Source organism: Schistocerca nitens, chromosome 11 (genome assembly GCF_023898315.1).
Source record: "Schistocerca nitens isolate TAMUIC-IGC-003100 chromosome 11, iqSchNite1.1, whole genome shotgun sequence".
Classification (NCBI taxonomy): domain Eukaryota; kingdom Metazoa; phylum Arthropoda; class Insecta; order Orthoptera; family Acrididae; genus Schistocerca; species Schistocerca nitens.
In genome coordinates, this window is record NC_064624.1 from 22,852,583 (window position 1) to 22,869,957 (window position 17,375).

The 17,375-nt window shown below is 40.2% G+C and overlaps 1 protein-coding gene across 2 annotated transcripts in view; it reads right to left on the reverse strand.

Annotated features, from left to right (window-relative positions):
* LOC126212858 (zinc finger protein 728-like) overlaps positions 1–17,375 on the reverse strand; it is a 90,374-nt gene that overhangs the window by 61,983 nt on the left and 11,016 nt on the right. Inside the window, exons 4-5 of one of the 2 annotated variants that reach the window (XM_049940302.1) lie at positions 14,734–14,805; positions 13,086–13,178 (exon numbers count right to left, since the gene is read on the reverse strand). In XM_049940302.1, coding sequence (XP_049796259.1) covers positions 13,086–13,178; positions 14,734–14,805 — 165 coding nt within the window. The remainder of the gene's footprint in view (positions 1–13,085; positions 13,179–14,733; positions 14,806–17,375) is intronic. The other variant, XM_049940303.1, reaches the window with a different exon arrangement.

Genomic DNA, 17,375 nt, shown 5'->3' on the forward strand with positions numbered 1-17,375 from the left:
TGTCTATGGCTGTGCTACTGTTCCCCTGAAGCCTAGCTGGAAAAAAGGCAGTCTGCATCTTATCATATGAATTTAGGAGATCTACCAACATCCTTTTACTTGCACCATCATATACAAAATTTATATTGAAGTCACCACACATAACTAATTTCTGGTACTTCCTGCAAAGTGAATCGAGAACCCTCTCTGGCTTGAGCAGAAGTGCTCTGAAATCAGAGTTAGGGGACCTATAAACAACAACAATTAGAAGTTTAATTTCACTCAATTCAACTGTCCCTGTGCAACATTCAAATATCTGGTCAGATCAGTGCCATGATAGTCTATGGACTCAAATGGAATACTGTTTTTTTACGTATATAGCCACTCCCCCACCCTGCAAGGGACTCCTTGAAAAACAGCCAGCTAATCTGTATCTTTGTAAAGGAAGCCTCTGAGTTGTCAAATTATTTAAGTGGTGCTCCGATATACCAGTAATTTCAGAGTCAACATCTATAAGCAGTGCACTAACTTTATCTCTAATACCTCTTACATTTTGATGAAATACGGTAATTCCTTTACTTGGAAATATGTCCTCTGAAGGTGATCCCTTAGTTAGTGGGACTTCCTTTAAGTAGGTATACCTATCAGCTAACTTCAGTCTAAAAAAAGGTGCAGCTCTCACACCAACTACTACAGGAATTTTTCCACAAGTGATCCCACCGCCATCAACTACACTGTCACACTGGATAACACTGTAATCCTATCAAAGACAGAAAAAGACTTGAAAGTAAAATTGAACGGAACTGACACTTTCTTAAAGGAGCTTATACGATGAGTATCTACAAAATCGAAACAAGGGTAACGAAATGAAGTCAAATTAAATAATGTGATGCTGACAGAATTAGAGATATACAGTCATTAATTGCAGAAGATGAGTTTTGCTGTTTGTATAGGAAACTGACTGATGATGGGCAAAATAGGAAGGCTATAAAATACAGACCTGCAATAGCATGAAAATACAGTTCCAAAAAAGTAACTTTTGTTAAGAGTGAATAAACAGTTATCTGTTAGGCAGTCTTTTCTGAAGTGTAGAAACATGGAAGATAAGTAATAAAATGGATGATAATAGTGATTGATGATGAGAGATGAGAAGCACTTGAAATATGCTACTACAGAAGAAAGCTGAAGATTGCAATTTTAGATCAGATTACTAGTGATGACTGAATTAAATTTGGCACAACCTGACTACAAGAAGACAGTTGACAAGACTCACCAAAAGCAATGCGAAATTGTCAATTTGATAATGGCATAAGTGTGGCTGAGGGGCAAAATTTGTCAAGGGAGAAGACAACTTCACTAGAGTAATCCAATTAAAATGAATGTTAGTAGCAAATTATTGTTTACATTATGCACTACTGGTCAGCTGAAAGCTATGCTCGCCAAGAGAAGTGAATAAACAACCTTTGTCTGTCAATATGTGTTACAGCCTTTTGAGGAATTTTATCTTGTGCACCTGTTTCATTGATAGTGTTCTAAGTAACTACAAGTCTCTGCAGTTCATAAGAGATATGTAGCTGCACTTACTGGAAAGAGAGCCCACTGGCCACAATGCAATCCATTTAGTACCACCACAACAAATGTACTATCCATTCTACAAAGGTAATTACAGATATACTTAACAGAAAACTTTGAAATTGTTAGAGTGATCATTTGTGAAATATAAAATGGCCTACATCTTGCCAACCTTAACGCTTCTGGTCTTTTATCTGTGATGAAAATTAAATTAAGAAGCCCACAAGGAAAACCAAAAATCCTGAAGACATGATATGCTATACAACACCGGCCATTGCTGCCATAAGGTCCCTTGAAATTCAGCATACAATGCTGTCGGTACAGCAGTCTGAGCACTTGTTAAACAACTTTATTAATGAAAATATGAAGTGTGCCAGAGTTACACGTTTGCTTACATTTGGTACAGTAGGACAAATGTTGTTCTGCTAATGGTGGGGAAATGGTTTGCAGTACTGTTATCTTGTGTACATTTGGATTAAGTTAAACATGTGTTGTCCCATTAAAAACCCCTTTGAACACACTTTCTAATGCAAGTGAATAAAACATGTAATTCCATTTCTTAAAGTCAGTGTAATAATTCAGCAGCTATAAACATTAGAAATTACTTAAGTCAGAAAATTCGCCGCAGTCTCTGCTATTTCTCAGCTAACACCACAGCTCGCTAAATTTGCCCATTCTGGATAGACTTGGGGTTGGCTTGGCTTTGTCATCTCACCCTGCATACAAGCAAAGTTGAAATCTTATTTTTGAAGTACAATATATCCTTTATTTTGTCTGTATTCACTGTTTTTCAGTGTTATGTTGAAAATTAAAATATGCCCATGAATTACATTACATTTATTGATATTGCAGATCATATTTATTCACATTATTAAAAAAGATACCATTCACAGTAGTCCCATTAAATCTAGTTACATAAAGAAAAATGTAACTTGACAAACACTTTAAATTTCTCTTCTGAGACATTATGCAGACAATTCTTAAGAACTTCACTATAGTGTGAAAAGAAGTCACTGGAGTCTAAATTAGACCATGGGAGATAAACTACCTTCAGTGCCACCACACCAGACATTTGACAATGTACACATATCCTGCAAGGAAGTAAAACTGTTTTTCACTAAATTGTGGATTTGTATCCCTTCAGAAGTCTTATAATATCAGTATTAACAAAGTTCATTATCCCATGGCTGAAACAAGAACCCAGAGAAATGAACACAGACTTTGTAAATGGATCTGTGGCCAAAGTAGTGGTTAGTCCAATCTGATGATGCAATCCAGAGTGTTCCAGTGTTTACTTCTCCCCTGTCTGAAGTACCAGGTGATCAAAAAGTCAGTATAAATTTGAAAACTTAATAAACCACAGAATAATGTAGATAGAGAGGTAAAAATTGACACACATGCTTGGAATGACATGGGGTTTTATTAGAACCAAGGAAAAAAAAAGTATTGCTAGACGCGTGAAAGATCTCTTGCGCGTGTCGTTTCGTGGTGATTGTGTGCTCAGCTGCCACTTTCGTCATGCTTGGCCTCCCAGGTCCAGACTTCAGTCCATGCAATTATTGCCTTTGGGGTTACCTGAAGTCTCAAGTGTATCGTGATCGACTGACATCTCTAGGGATGCTGAAAGACAACATCCGATGCCAATGCCCCACCATAACTCCGGACATGCTTTACAATGCTGTTCACAACATTATTCCTAGACTACAGCTATTGTTGAGGAATGATGGTGGACATATTGACCATTTCCTGTAAAGAACATCATCTTTGCTTAGTCTTATTTTGTTATGCTAATTGTTGCTATTCTGATCAGATGAAGTTCCATCTGTCGGACTTTTTTTGAACGTTTGTATTTTTTTGGTTCTAATAAAACCCTATGTCATTCCAAGCATGTGTGTCAATTTGTACCTCTCTATCTACATTATTCCGTGATTTATTCAGTTTTCTAATTTATACTGAATTTTTGATCACCCGGTATATCATTCATCATACTTCTCAAAATCTTACTGATGGGATCAACATAAATTCTTCACCCCCTCCCCACAATAATGAAGCAATCTTCACTTTTAACTTGGAAAACAGGTAATCATTTTATCTGCCGACATCATATGTCATAATATTTTTGCTCAACACATCACTACAAAAAGAACGGTTTGGGGAGTTCATTAATGTGGTGCATCAATTAAACTACATTTTCTGAAGTATGCGCATAGAAATAATAAAATGACCAAATATGGCAGTCTAGGCTACCCCATTGGTTGAGCACTAAGAGTTAATGTTATATTTGTGGTCTAGAAGTTATCAACTTTATACTTTTATGCATTAAACTGTAGCCTTCAGTTCCTACAGTCAGAGGATAAATATGTTTATATTGTGGGAACCTCTGAGTATGTTTAGTTGAATTATTGGGTAACTCATTGAAGAACATACATAGTGAGGTGATAAAAGTCATGGGACAGTGATATTCACTTGTAAAGATGGTGGTATTATCACATACACAACACGTAAACTGAAGGTGCTTGGCAGAGTTGTCATTTGTTCTCGGATGATTCATGTGAAGAGGTTTCCATAGTTATTATGACCCCACACTGAGAATTAACAGATTTTGAATGCGGAATGGTAGTTGGAGCTAGATGCTTAGGACATTCCATTTTGGAAATCATTAGGGAATTACATATTCCAAGACATATGGTGTAAAGGGTATGATGAAAACACCAAATTACTTACATTACCTCTCACTATGGCCATCGACCTTCACTTAACAAATGAGAGCAGCAATGTTTGTGTACTGTTGGTGCTAGCAGTCAAACAACACTGCATGAAATAACCACATAAATCAATGTGAGATGTACAGCAGACATATCTGTTAGGACAGAGCAGCAAAATTTGGTATTAATGGACCATGGCAGCAGACAACCAATGTGAGTGCCTTTACCAACAGCACGACATTGCCTGCAGTGGCTCCCTGGTCTTATGAGAAAATTGGTTGGACCCTAGGTGACTACAAAACTGTAGCCTGGTCACCAGACTACAATTGTTCATGAGTGGTTTGAAGAACATTATGGACAATCCAAGAAAATGACTCGTCCAAGGCATCGGGAGAGGCTTAAAAAGCCAAAGCTTATTCCTGTGAAGGGAGGACCCTTGGCGATGCCAAAGGGACATCACCACCTGACACACAGCAATGCAGAGATCATCAGAGGGAATAGAGGTGCTCACAGGCTGAAGTAAGAAGACTGCAGCCTTGGCAGCAGCATCAGCAGCATCGTTTCCTGGCAGAACGACATGATCAGGGACCCACAGAAACATGACATTGGCTCCACGAAGAGTGAGCAAATAACAGATTTACTCGACCTGCTGCACTAAGGGATGAGTGGTGTACAGTGCACAGAGACTTTGGAGGGTGCTGAGTGAGTCTGAACAGAGGATACAATCGGGAAGGCTGTGTCACCGGATGTACTCCACAGCCTGATACAAGGTAAAAAGCTTGGCTGTAAATACTGAGGAGTGGGCTGGAAGCAGATATCAAAAGACACGGGCGCCAATAACGAATGCACACCTGACCCTACGGTCAGTATGTGAGCCATCAGTGTATACAAAGGTACTATCGCTAAGTTCCATGCGAAGGTCTTGAAACTGGAGGCGACAGAGTGAGGCTAGAGTAGTGTCCTTAGGAAGTGAATTAAGGCCAAGGTTAACATGGGCTGCTTCACGAACCCAAGGGGGTGAAGGGTTCATGCCCACAGGGAAAACTGAAGGTAGCATGAAGTTAAGCCACTGTAGCAAGTGGCAAAAGCAGATGCTAGGAGGTAACAGGGAAGAGGGACAAGCCCCATACTAATGGTCTAAGGAGCCATCAAAGAAGGAGGCATTGGAAGGGTGGCCATGGATGGCAGACAAATGGCATGCATACCTGCTGAGGAGAAAGTCACAGCAGTAGGATAGTGGTAGTTCAGTACACAGACTCTCAACTGGGCTGGTGTAAAATGCATCTGTGGCCAAATGGATGTCATTATGGTGGATAGTGTTGAGACGGCATAAAAGGGATTGGCGAGCAGATGCATAAACAAAACACCCATAGTTGTGTTTCGAATGGACAAGGGACCAGTACAAACGCAGGAGGGTGGTTTGATCAGCACCACAGGAAGTACCATTGAAGACACGGAGGACACTGAGGGACTGTGTACAGCGGGATGCCAGGTAAGAGACATGGGAGGACCAAGAGTGTTTCCTATCGATCATGAGACCCAGGAATTTCGTAGTGTCAACAAACAGAAGGGCAACAGGTCCAAGATGTAGAGATGGTGGGGGAAACCATTTGCGCCACCAGAAATTCAAACAGACGGTTTTGTGATTAGAAAAGCGAAAGCCACTGTTGATGTTCCAGGAGTAAAGACAATCAAGACCTTGCTGAACACGCCACTCAGTGAGACAGGTCCATGGAGACCTGCGATAGATGGTAAAATCATAGACAAAAAGGGAGCCGGAGACACCCAATGGGAGATAGGCCACAATAGGGGTAATGGCGATAGCAAAGAGGATGACGCTCAGGACGGAACCCTGAGGCACATCATTTTCCTGAATGGTATCTGACAAAGCAGAACCCACACACACCTTGAATATTTGGTCTTGTAAAAATGCTCGAAGAAAACAGGGTAGGCATCCACGGAAGCCCCACGTGTAAAGAGTACGGAGGATAACAGTTCTCCAGCAGGTCTCATAGGCCTTCTGTAAATCGAAGAACACTGCCACAGTCTGGGATTTCTGCAGAAAACCATTCATGACATGGGTGGACAAAGTAACGAGATGGTCAACTGCAAAATGCTGCGCTCTAAATCCACACTGTGCATTTGTGAGTAAATGGTGAGTTTGAGCCCCTACACCAGCCGGGCACGAATCATACATTCCATCACTTTGCAAACACAGCTGGTAAGAGAGATGGGGTGGTAGCTGGAAGAAAGGTTTTTGTCCTTACTGGGCCTAGGTATGGGTATGACTGTGGCTTCACGCTACCATCCAGGAAATGTGACCTCAGCCCAGATGCGGTTGTATGTGTTAAGCACGAAGTGCTTGCTGCAAGAGAGCAGAGCTGCAACATCTGAATGTGGATAGCATCTGGCCTTGGGATGGAGGATCTAGCTCCCTCATAGTGAAGGTGGCATTGTAACACTCACTATTGGGAGAAGAGAAGGGTACCGCCCCAAGCACCTCCACTCGTTTCCTATGGATAAAGGCAGGGTGATAGTGGAAAGAGCTTGAAACTTATGCAAAATGGCGGCCCAAGGTGTTGGAGATAGCAACAGGATCCACAATCCACCTACTGTCAGGCTGGAAATGGGGAAATGGATCTTGGTTCCAGAGAGCCATCGAAGGTTTGCCCACACAACAGAGGAAGGTGTGGAACTGGTAAAAGAACTAGTGAACGAAATCCAACTAGCTCTTTTGCTATACCAAAGAACAACAACACTTCACACGCATGTGTTTATAATGAATGCAGTTTTCCAGCGTAGGTCGGTGGTTAAAAACACGGAGAGCACATCTCCATGCGTGAATTGCGTCACGGCATGCCTCAGTACACCAGAGGACTGAGACACGATGTGGTGAAGATGAAGTGCGAGGAATGGAACGTTCTGCAGAAGTAAGGATAACGTTTGTGAGGTAGTCCACCTGGTCACAACAACTGAGGAAATCTTGTTCTGCAAAGGTCGCCAGGGAGGAGTAAAGCTGCCAGTCAGCCTTAGTAAGCTGCCATTTAGGTATGCATGTGGATGGGGTAGGAGTCAGCAGACGGAGAGCACACGGGAAGTGGTCTCTCAAGTAGGCGTCAGAAAGAATGGACCACTCAAGATGAGGGGCACTCTAGGCAGTGCACAAGGTTAGTTCCAAATAGGAATAGGGGTGCAAGGAGTCAGAAAGGAAAGTGGGTGCACCAGTGTTAAGGCAGAAGAGGTAGAATTGGTTAGGAATGTTAGCCAAGAGGGCTCCTCTCTGGCAGACCCTGGGAGAACCGCAGAGGGGATGATATGCATTAAAGTCACCAGAAAGCAAAAGCGGTTGCTGTGATGCTAGAAGCAGACATAAATCCTCTGTGGGACCATGAATGTTCCATAGGAGGGCAGTCATGATGAGGAAGAGAATGTCTGCGGAGGGACAGCCGGTGGAAGGTCGCTACTACAGGGCTCAGAAGCAGGAGGATCCTGCTCCAAGGGGTGTACAAAAGCATCGGAGTGCTTGTGCGGTTGGTTGGTGGAGTCCAATGCCAAAAAACAAATGGTGGTGTGCACCAGCGAGACAAAGGCCAGCCGGGCTAAGCGACCACGTCAAACAGGATCTTCGAGTTGGTGAAGGGGCAGACCGTTTGTCTTTAGCGGACTTCTTTGAGCACTTCTGCTTAAAGGAAGACTTGGGTGTTAGTTGGCTGGAGGGATGGACGAAGTCTTCACACGAGTACTCCTTCTGGCCTTCCTGCCTGCCAGTTGTGTAGTGGGTAACTTCGCCTCATGAGGTGAGAGTCTGATAGTTTGTTGCACAGCAGGACTGGGGTCAGTGATGCTACCTTGACACTGGGCAACTTCACAACCTCAGAGCCAAATTTGAGGTTGCATATCTGTGTAACCATGTCCTTCATGGAGGGAGGGGTAACAAGAACTGAACTATAAGTGCCTGACAGATGAACACAGAGCTTGTGGCTAGCCAGCAAGCTACCGGGTAAGGCACTTTTTCCTTTACCGGAATCTCTTGAACAGCCTGCTTGTCGAGATACACAGAACAATCCTGGGAGGCGGCATGGTCACCATTGCATTTGATACACCAGGGAGGAAGAGGTAGACATTCGCTCTTGTGTGCACCCCTGCCACAGGTTACACATATGGCTGGGTGTCGAAAAGATGTTCTAGTGTGATTGAACCAATGACACTGATAACAGCGCATCGGATTCAGAAGGTATGGCTGGACTGTGATGATTTCAGCTGGCTTTAATCTTGGATGGCAGCACCACCCTATAATAGGTGAGGAAAAGAGTGCGGGTGGGCTCCAAAGAAGAATCGACTTTTTCATGACATGATGAATGACAATGATGCCCTGATCGGAGAGGTAAGATTGTATTTCAGCCTTGATCAGACCGTCAAGAAGCCCGGTGTAAACTACACCACAGGAGGAAATCAAAGTTCTATGTGCCATGACATGAACAGTGTAGCCGTGGTGAAGTAAGGCAGCAAGAAGTAGTTGTGCTTGAACATCAGAAGCCGTCTCCAAAAGCTAAGAGCCATTCCATAAATGAGAGCAGGATTACAAAGGGCCAACAATGGCAACACCTTCCTAAATAATAAACAGATTAACTGTGGTGAGGGACTGACCATCTTCAGTATGTGATACAACAAGGATTCGCTGTGCAGTGGGAAGGGTCTTCAAATCAGAACCCTAATAACGTTTTCGTTTCGTTGACATCGATGAAGAGGATGAGTGACTCATCGCGAGGAAATCCCCCATGATTGCAGCATCTCCAATGGCGTGCTCCTACTGGGGGGCTCCTACACAAGGGGGCACACCCGCCTTAGGTGATTGTTCACACCTCAGGTCACACCTCCCGAACACATGACAGAGGGACCAACGGGCAATCTGAGAAGGTTACAGCTCAGTCAGTCACCCCTCTCTGGGCCTGGCTTGTATCAGGGGATACATGTGAACCCTACCTGTCGACCCGGGGCTGGGAATTACGTGTTACACAGTCACCTTTTACATGTTAGACATGTGGTCTAGCCTTCAGGAGCGCACAGGGAAGAGGAAGAAGAAGAAGAAGAAGAAGAAGAAGAAGAAGAAGAAGAAGAAGCAGAAGAAAAGAGAGAATCCTCAAACACCGAAGCAGAGGAATGGGAGGTGAAAGGAAACAAAGAAAGGAAAAAGGAGCCACAAAGAAAGGAAAAAGGAGCCACAAAGAAAGTTGAGACTGTTTGCAGGTCAGCAACAGAATGCAGAACATTCACCATAATACCCCAGACATGTTCCCCAAGGGAGAGGAAAAAGAATAGCAAGAGGATAGACATGTAGCACAGAAGGTAAAAATGGCTGCCAAACGCTGGGGCTCCCTGGTAGCCAAGTGTGAACCTGCCAAAGAGTGGCTAGCCCCCGGGACGGGGGAACAATTTGAGAGCCCCCACCAACAATTTTGTTTATTGAAGATAAAATTACTGTAAATGCCCTTATCCATAAAAGTAGAAACAATATTACTTCTTAATGAGTGAAAAATCCTATTGCAAGTGACTTAATTATATTTGTACTATTTGGAAAGTAAATGTTGAAATAGGACTAAGTCCATGTCCATTTCTGGTTTAATTTTGACTTTCATAAATTTTGGTGATCACATAATTCATATATAATGAAGTAATTACTATTGAGAAGAAATAAGCTGTTAACTGTTTCTATGAGAACTTGCATATACTATTTATAACTGCTAGCATCACTGTACCACTTGTCTGATTATAGTAGAGTTCACTGCACTTCATTGGGTAAGAAGTAATAGTAGCTTTCCTTTATCACAACTCTATACAGATTATATAAAAGTAATGTTCAACATTAGTATGCCTCATTAGGCTGGTGACAATTTTTATATCATTTAAGCAAACTTGGTTTCTTAAAAAAAATTCCAAATTTCAATCTTTAGCTTTCTGGTTTCCTCTGTAGCACTGAATTCAGGTTCAATAAGACAAACCCATTAGGTAACTCATGGTCAGTTTTACTTAAATCCTCCCAGAGGGTAACATTTACTGCATCGTAATAACATATTTGGTAATACACATTGTATGTTAATATAATACGCGGTGCAGTATAGTGTTGTACGTTTTCAGATGTTCTGCTGTGAAATGTTCATCTGAATTTGATAATAATAACGGACAATGTGCCATAACACTCTGCTGTGGTGGATCACGCTCTAACAACGAGGAGGCGAAAACTAAATATTTTGCTCTGTGCACAAAGAAACATTGTATCAGATAAAGTTGAACTTGGCATGAATAAACCATAGTTAATGGATCTTGCACTGTAGAAGCCAAAACCTCCACAATACAAAGTCAACAAACCAGTTAACATTAAAGAGCATAATGCAATCAAGGCTTCTTCCATATCATGCTCATTTGAATTCAGCTGAGCATATATGGGCCCAGGTGAGAGGTACTGTGGCAGGAGACACCAAGAAGTTTGGGCTCATTGAGGTTGAAATGCAGAAAAAAAGAGCCATTGCAAACTTTACCCCACAGTAATGATACTGAGTTGTCAGCCATTCAAAGAAGGTAATTGAAGAGACATGGATTTATGGACTGCTGAAAGAACAGATGGAACAGAGTCAGTTCAGTCAGCTCCAGTGCCAGTTCCAGTTCTGAGGGAGACAGCGATGATTCTTCCCTTGGTTTCACTTAACTACACTGTAAATGTGAGTACATATGAAAAATTCATTGATGTAACTGCTCCATTTAGTATTGTATTTCTTTACGGCCAAAGAATGTTTGCTTGGCAGCTGACTATAGGTCATAACCTAAGATAGGCATTGTGTTGTTGCTACCCCTTGGAAACTATGCTTCCCTGCACTCTTTCTTCACCAAATTTCCAAAAGTTGCAACTTCTTTTAAACACACTATAGTAGTTTACTGCCTCTGTATTTCTGTTTTGCACAGTTCATCTGATTATAGCTTAAACCTGTTAATGATACCATGTGTGTGACATGAGGCTAAACTATATAATTCAAAATTTATATGACAATCACTATTTCCCCAGTTCACTGTGACTAGTCTGTGTACATATTAGCACATTTAATAATTTTCCCTGCGTGGAAATCTTTTACCACAAACTCACAAATACAGAGACTCACTGACCAGGTAAGAGCCCAATGAATTTGCTTACAACACATTAATCGAAGATACTGAAATGCATAGTCTTCTTCAAACAATGTGAAACTTCTGATAGGAATATCAAAACTCTAGAGAAAGATAGATTGCTACTAACGTAAAGATAACATGTTAAGTTGCCAACAGGCAAAATTAAAAGAGATTTACACTTAAGCTTTTGGCCTCAGCCTTTATCAGAAAAAGAACTACTTTCCAATACATATAAAATTGAATTAAAAGTCAAATAGTACATTGCTCTAACACAACAGTTTAAGGCTCAAAGTTTTAGAGAAGTTCGATATACTGTGCATAAATAAAGTTTTGTATGCTAGTTACAAAATACAATAAGGACCACGGATTTGAGGATATCAAGAAGCTAATTAATAAAGATTATAGTCAATAATGTGGTACAGTTTAGTTGTAATCACTGTCTTAGACACAGTACAGATATCTGACAGCCTCACAGGCATGGAATATGCCAGACTGGTGTCTACCACCAATGGTTTAGCTGAAATTATCTTCAGAGCACCCTGAACATTACAAAAATTCCAAATTGTTTCTTGGATTGAGCCCTTTTTTGACAACAATTATTTTGCTTGATGTTCAGATTCAAAACTTCAGAGGCACCATATTATTGTCTTCAATTAGTGAATCTCACTAAAGTGTCTAAGGCTTCCATAGTGTCAATCCCAGAGATGTTAGTTGCAGACATTTTGCCATAATCACTGTCAACTTCTGGTGCCTCCTGTGACTTCAAAACACTTTTATAATATCACATCATCCACTCTCCTTCGGTAACTGAATTTCTACCTATGTCAATCCATTTTAATTTCACCTGAAAAAGCACTCACTTCATTGGTAGACACAGAATTTATCATTTGTACAATTTCAGAGCAATCAGCTGTAAACTACTCCTCATTTAAATTGCTTTCCATCTCTGTTTCTTCAATCATTTTAGACCATAGTTCACTCATAATACTGTTTTGGTTCTCACTTTTCCCAGTCTGCTTATGATGACCAGTTTTTTGTGGCTTGTCAACATCACGTTTGTGTTTTGCTGCTTTAGGTGCACTTTTGCTCTGTTTGGAAATTTTTCACTGTACATACAAACATTTTACTGCGATGTAGTCTAACTGACAGTCATACAAGTAGCTGAATATTAACACAGCACAATGACTTCATTAAATAATTAAAATACCACAGCACTGATGCAAACATAAGTACTGTAAACTTAGGTTTAGTGAATGAAGAATCACTGATACTGACAAAGCCAGTAATGCAACTGGCTTATCTTGGCAAGACTATAATCACACAGTTAGGCAAACAATTATTGCTGAAAAGGTGTCACGCTATGGCAAAATACCAGACGCATGTTGGACTATTGGGTCCGCTGGATTATAGAGTGCCGAATTATCATGATCTTACTCTAACTGATATCAACCTGTGACAGTGAAAATATGATTACATATATTGTTACAGCTCTGTTGAAATTCTACTCATAACAGTCAGCAAATAACTGAAGTGGAATAATACAATACTACAAAACTTCTAAGGGGTATAAACGATGCTAATTTCACTGTAATGCATTATTTGTATTCCACAGTTACCAAATGACATATTTTCACTTCATATGCAATCCATCTGTAAAATGTGAATACTTACAAAAGTCTCAATTTCTTCTGCTCCTAAATTTAGTACTGAATCCTCCTTAATATGATCAGTGGACCCCAAGGCTATAAATGGATCTTCCAGATACTGACAAAAGAAAACAAAACCTCTCATTATGTATATACAACATAGCTCTAAATATTTCATTATGAAGATCTTCATACTTTTCAGTGACTCATCTCTTATTCAAAGAGTAATTTAATAAAGCTAATTTTCTGATCAGATATTTTAGTACCATACGCTGTTGAGCAAACTCATCAAACCATCTGTTTTGTAGTGTGTGGATCCATATCTGCAACACACTACAGCAGTATTTCTGGATAGCAAAGATTTGACAATTTCTTGGTAGGTTTCTGCAGGTATATGGCACTAGATGTGCTAGAATTTAGCTCATGCAAATCCCTTGAATTACTGGCTGTTGGTTTGTGGGTTCAGATTGGCATGTGTTCCACAGATGCACATCAGTTGGATGTGATGGGCAAGTCATGAATGTGCATTCACTGTAATACTCTTCAAACCACTGCGGCATGATTCTGGCCTTGTGAAATCGACAATTACCCAGCTGGAAATATGTGATTACCATTAGGAAAAACAAAGCATCAAAGGAACCATGTTCACACAATTCACAGTAATCGTAATGCATTCGGTTACTACTAGAGGTTCAATGATACCCAAGGCAAATGTTTCCTTTAGTAGCCCTGTGTCCACAGCACTGCGCATTCACTCTCATGGTGGGCAGTAGCTGTAATGTTTGCCTTATCTGTGTATATCCAAATGATGCTGTGCTGTACTGGTCAAAGGTTAGGAGGAGTTAGATTAGGAAACGATATACTTAAAGTAGTAGACAAGTTATGCTATTTTGGTAGCAAAATAACTGAGAATGGCAAGAAAAGCGTTTCTCAAGAAGAAATATTTGTTAACATTGAACACACACACAAGTGTTAGAAAGTCTTTTCTGAAGGTATTTATCTGGAGTGTAGCCATGTATGGAAGTGAAAGAGGGGTGACAAACTATTTAGACAAGAAGAGAATATGAGCTTTTGAAATGTGGTACAACAGAAGAATGAAGATCAGATTAGTAGATCACAGAACTAATGAAGATGTACTGACTCATATTGGGGAGAAAAGAAATTTAAGGGACAACTTGACTAAAAAAGGGATTGGTTGATAGGATGCATTCTGAGACATTAAGGGATTACCAATTTAGTACTGGAAGGAGGTGTAGGCAGGGGATGGAGGGGAGGAGGTGGGCTAAAAATTGTAAAGGGAGACCCAGAGATAAGTACAGTAAGAAGGATTCAGGATTCAGATGAATGTAGGTTGCATTAGTTGTTCTATAATGAACAGGGTTACACAGGATAGAGTAGCTTGGAGAGCTGGGTTCAAAGCAGTCTTTTGACATACCACCACCACCACCACCACCACCACCACCACCACCACAGATAACATATAACCCACAAGGATAATGAGTCATGGTAACTCTACAAAAATACTAAAAATTACTGATATTGTAGGTTAGAATGGCTCTCCATCTATGATTTTTCAACTATATGCAGCAATTACATTCCATGATTGTCTTGCTGTACCTCAAGCAGAAAACAACACTGATTTGAAAACTTACACTATGTTCAGAGAGACTCACATTCAATTTCAGTCCTGGATCTTCCTTTGTGTTGTAAAATGGAGCCTCAATTTTTAATGGATCTTGAAGTAACTGAAAAAGGAGAATAATTTTACCCATTTAAAGTTTGCATATAAAACTCTGTAACAACTGTGTAACTATTAAGAGTGATGGAGAGGTTTGTCTTCAACCACACCTCACATAGAAAATTACATTGCTAAAAAAGCTGTAATCATCCAAATAGAATAAATTTTCGTTTTGCAGCAGAGTGTGCATTGATTTTAAACTCCCTGGTAGATTAACACTGTGTGCAGGACTCTTACTCAAAAGTAAGACTTTCCCTTTCACAGGCAGGTGCACTATCAGTAGAGCACTTGCCTGTAGAAGGCAGGCAAAGGTTCTAGGTTTCTTAACTTGCATGCATTACACTTCATGATTTGGATTGCTCCCTGGACTGTTTATATATGCTTAAGACAACTTTCGCTATGGTCTAGACTTTGGTTCCTGTTATCAGTTTACTTTGTCAAGAAGATGAAAAAATGCTCTTTAATTACAGTGAACAGCTGAAAGTAGCCTACAGCGTGGAATGAAACATTTAGTTTCAAATAAATTGACTGCCTCTGTGGAAAGGATCAATAAAAGCCAAAATTTCTTTAGCAAACCAACAAAAACAACTTCACTGTTCTGCAAGGTGATTAATATTTGACTGCCAAAATGCTGAAATAAAATAAAATGAGGAAACTAAAATCAATATGATATTTTAGACTTCCATTATTATGTGAATGCATTGTAATTCATTTCATAGCTCCTGACCAAAGAAATTCATTTTGTTTCCATTTAATGTGAGAGCTGTAAATGAAGAAGAAACAGTAAAATCACCCTGGCAGCTTCGGTGTGCCAGAAAAACTTTTCAAGTAGCTAGAAGCAGGAAAAGGTACTGCTCCTACATGAATAAACTGAGCATGTGCATGAGCCCACTTGCAACCACTCACGCGAACCTAACAGTCACACTGATTGGAAGCTGTTTGTTATTATGTTGCATAGTCTTCATCCCGAAGCTTTTGACGCATTTTGCTGTTGGCAGACACTTGTGTGTACACTGTGTTTGTGTTGTTGTTGTTGTAAATGGCACATTTCCTTTGCAATGTTTTATTTTGGTTTTATCCTCTTGTTTATGTTTTATTGCTACAGTATTATTCTGCTGCAGCAGGATGCTGTAAAATCCTTTGTTAGAGCATCAGTTCTTACCAGCCTTAATTACAAAATTTTAACTGAGAACTAAAACAATGAAATATTTCCATAGTCCTAAAAAATTCCTAGGTTTCCCCAGATGAAAAAATTCCAGGATTTCCCAGTTTTCCCAGAGTGAATACATCCTGTATAATATAACTGGCAGAATTTCAAGCCTTGCATGGAACACTTGCTGTGTGAAAATGTTCTGATAACATCACAAGTGCCATGCAGTTTGAGTCTGATGGTGTAGCTGTCAGCTTATGGGCTTCAGACCTGCCAGTTCTCTGTCAGGGTTGGTTCCTTAGCCATTACCAAGGTGAGAACAAAAGTAAAGTATGATTTTTATAGGATGGGACCTCTTTAAATCTAAAAACAGTGCTGAGCAATACAGCAGTACAACAGGTCAGCTATTTTAACTATCTGAAATGTGATATCACATACAAACATGACAAAGATACAGGTAAGAAAGTAACAAAATTTGGAAACTACATGTAAAAGCAAACAGGTACTTCAGAAAAAAAGACAGAGAAAATAACATGAAGGAAGTTTTAGAAAATGATGACCATCTCCACATTATCCCGTGGAGGCGAGTCATTAGTCACTTACAAATGACAAGGCAGTAAGATCCAGGCAGTGCAATGGAATTCTTTACACCCACAAATGGCTGTATGAGAGAAGACATTATGACAGAATTTAAAATGTTTAACACACAAAACAAAATTGATGACAAAGAGGAAAACTGAGTCGATATCTTGACACAATGAACAGTGGCAGACAATATTACAACATCAGAGATTATGGCCCAGTAGGTTGACGAAGCCAGGGAAGGCCAAGGAAGAGTGAAGGCCTAATACTCAATGCACAAAAGAAGAAGTTGTTTATAGTGCATTTAAAATTAGTTGTGACTTTTGACAATTCAGTATGGATCGAGTGGAGGGGTGCATAGTTGCTAGCATGGATGATATCAGCAGGCAAAGGTAATGTCAGGCCTGCTTGGCACATAACCTGTCAGCTGCACATCTGGTTGATCTGTAATCTTTCTCGCACATCTTATAGCTTCATTTGTCAACTTTCTGATTAATTCCCTATCATTTCAAGAAAGGTCATAGTTATTGTGATATTTCAGTATAAGTTAAATTACTGCAAGAAATTCTTAAAGTTTGCAAACAAACATAGGGGGTCACTATGAATTTGCATTTGATTTGTGTTAGGTCATATTATGTTGCATATGAAATTTAGATAACATATTGAATTATTCTTTGAATCTCTGAGAAATTGCTATTTATCTCCAATGTCAAGTAAATGGAATGTTAGTAAAGGTCTCCATCACCAACGCACATGCCAGTAAAAATGCCAGAATGAAATATTCATAAATCCCTTATATCTCATAAATCCCTTATATCTCATAAATGGTCTCCCCCTCAGGAGAC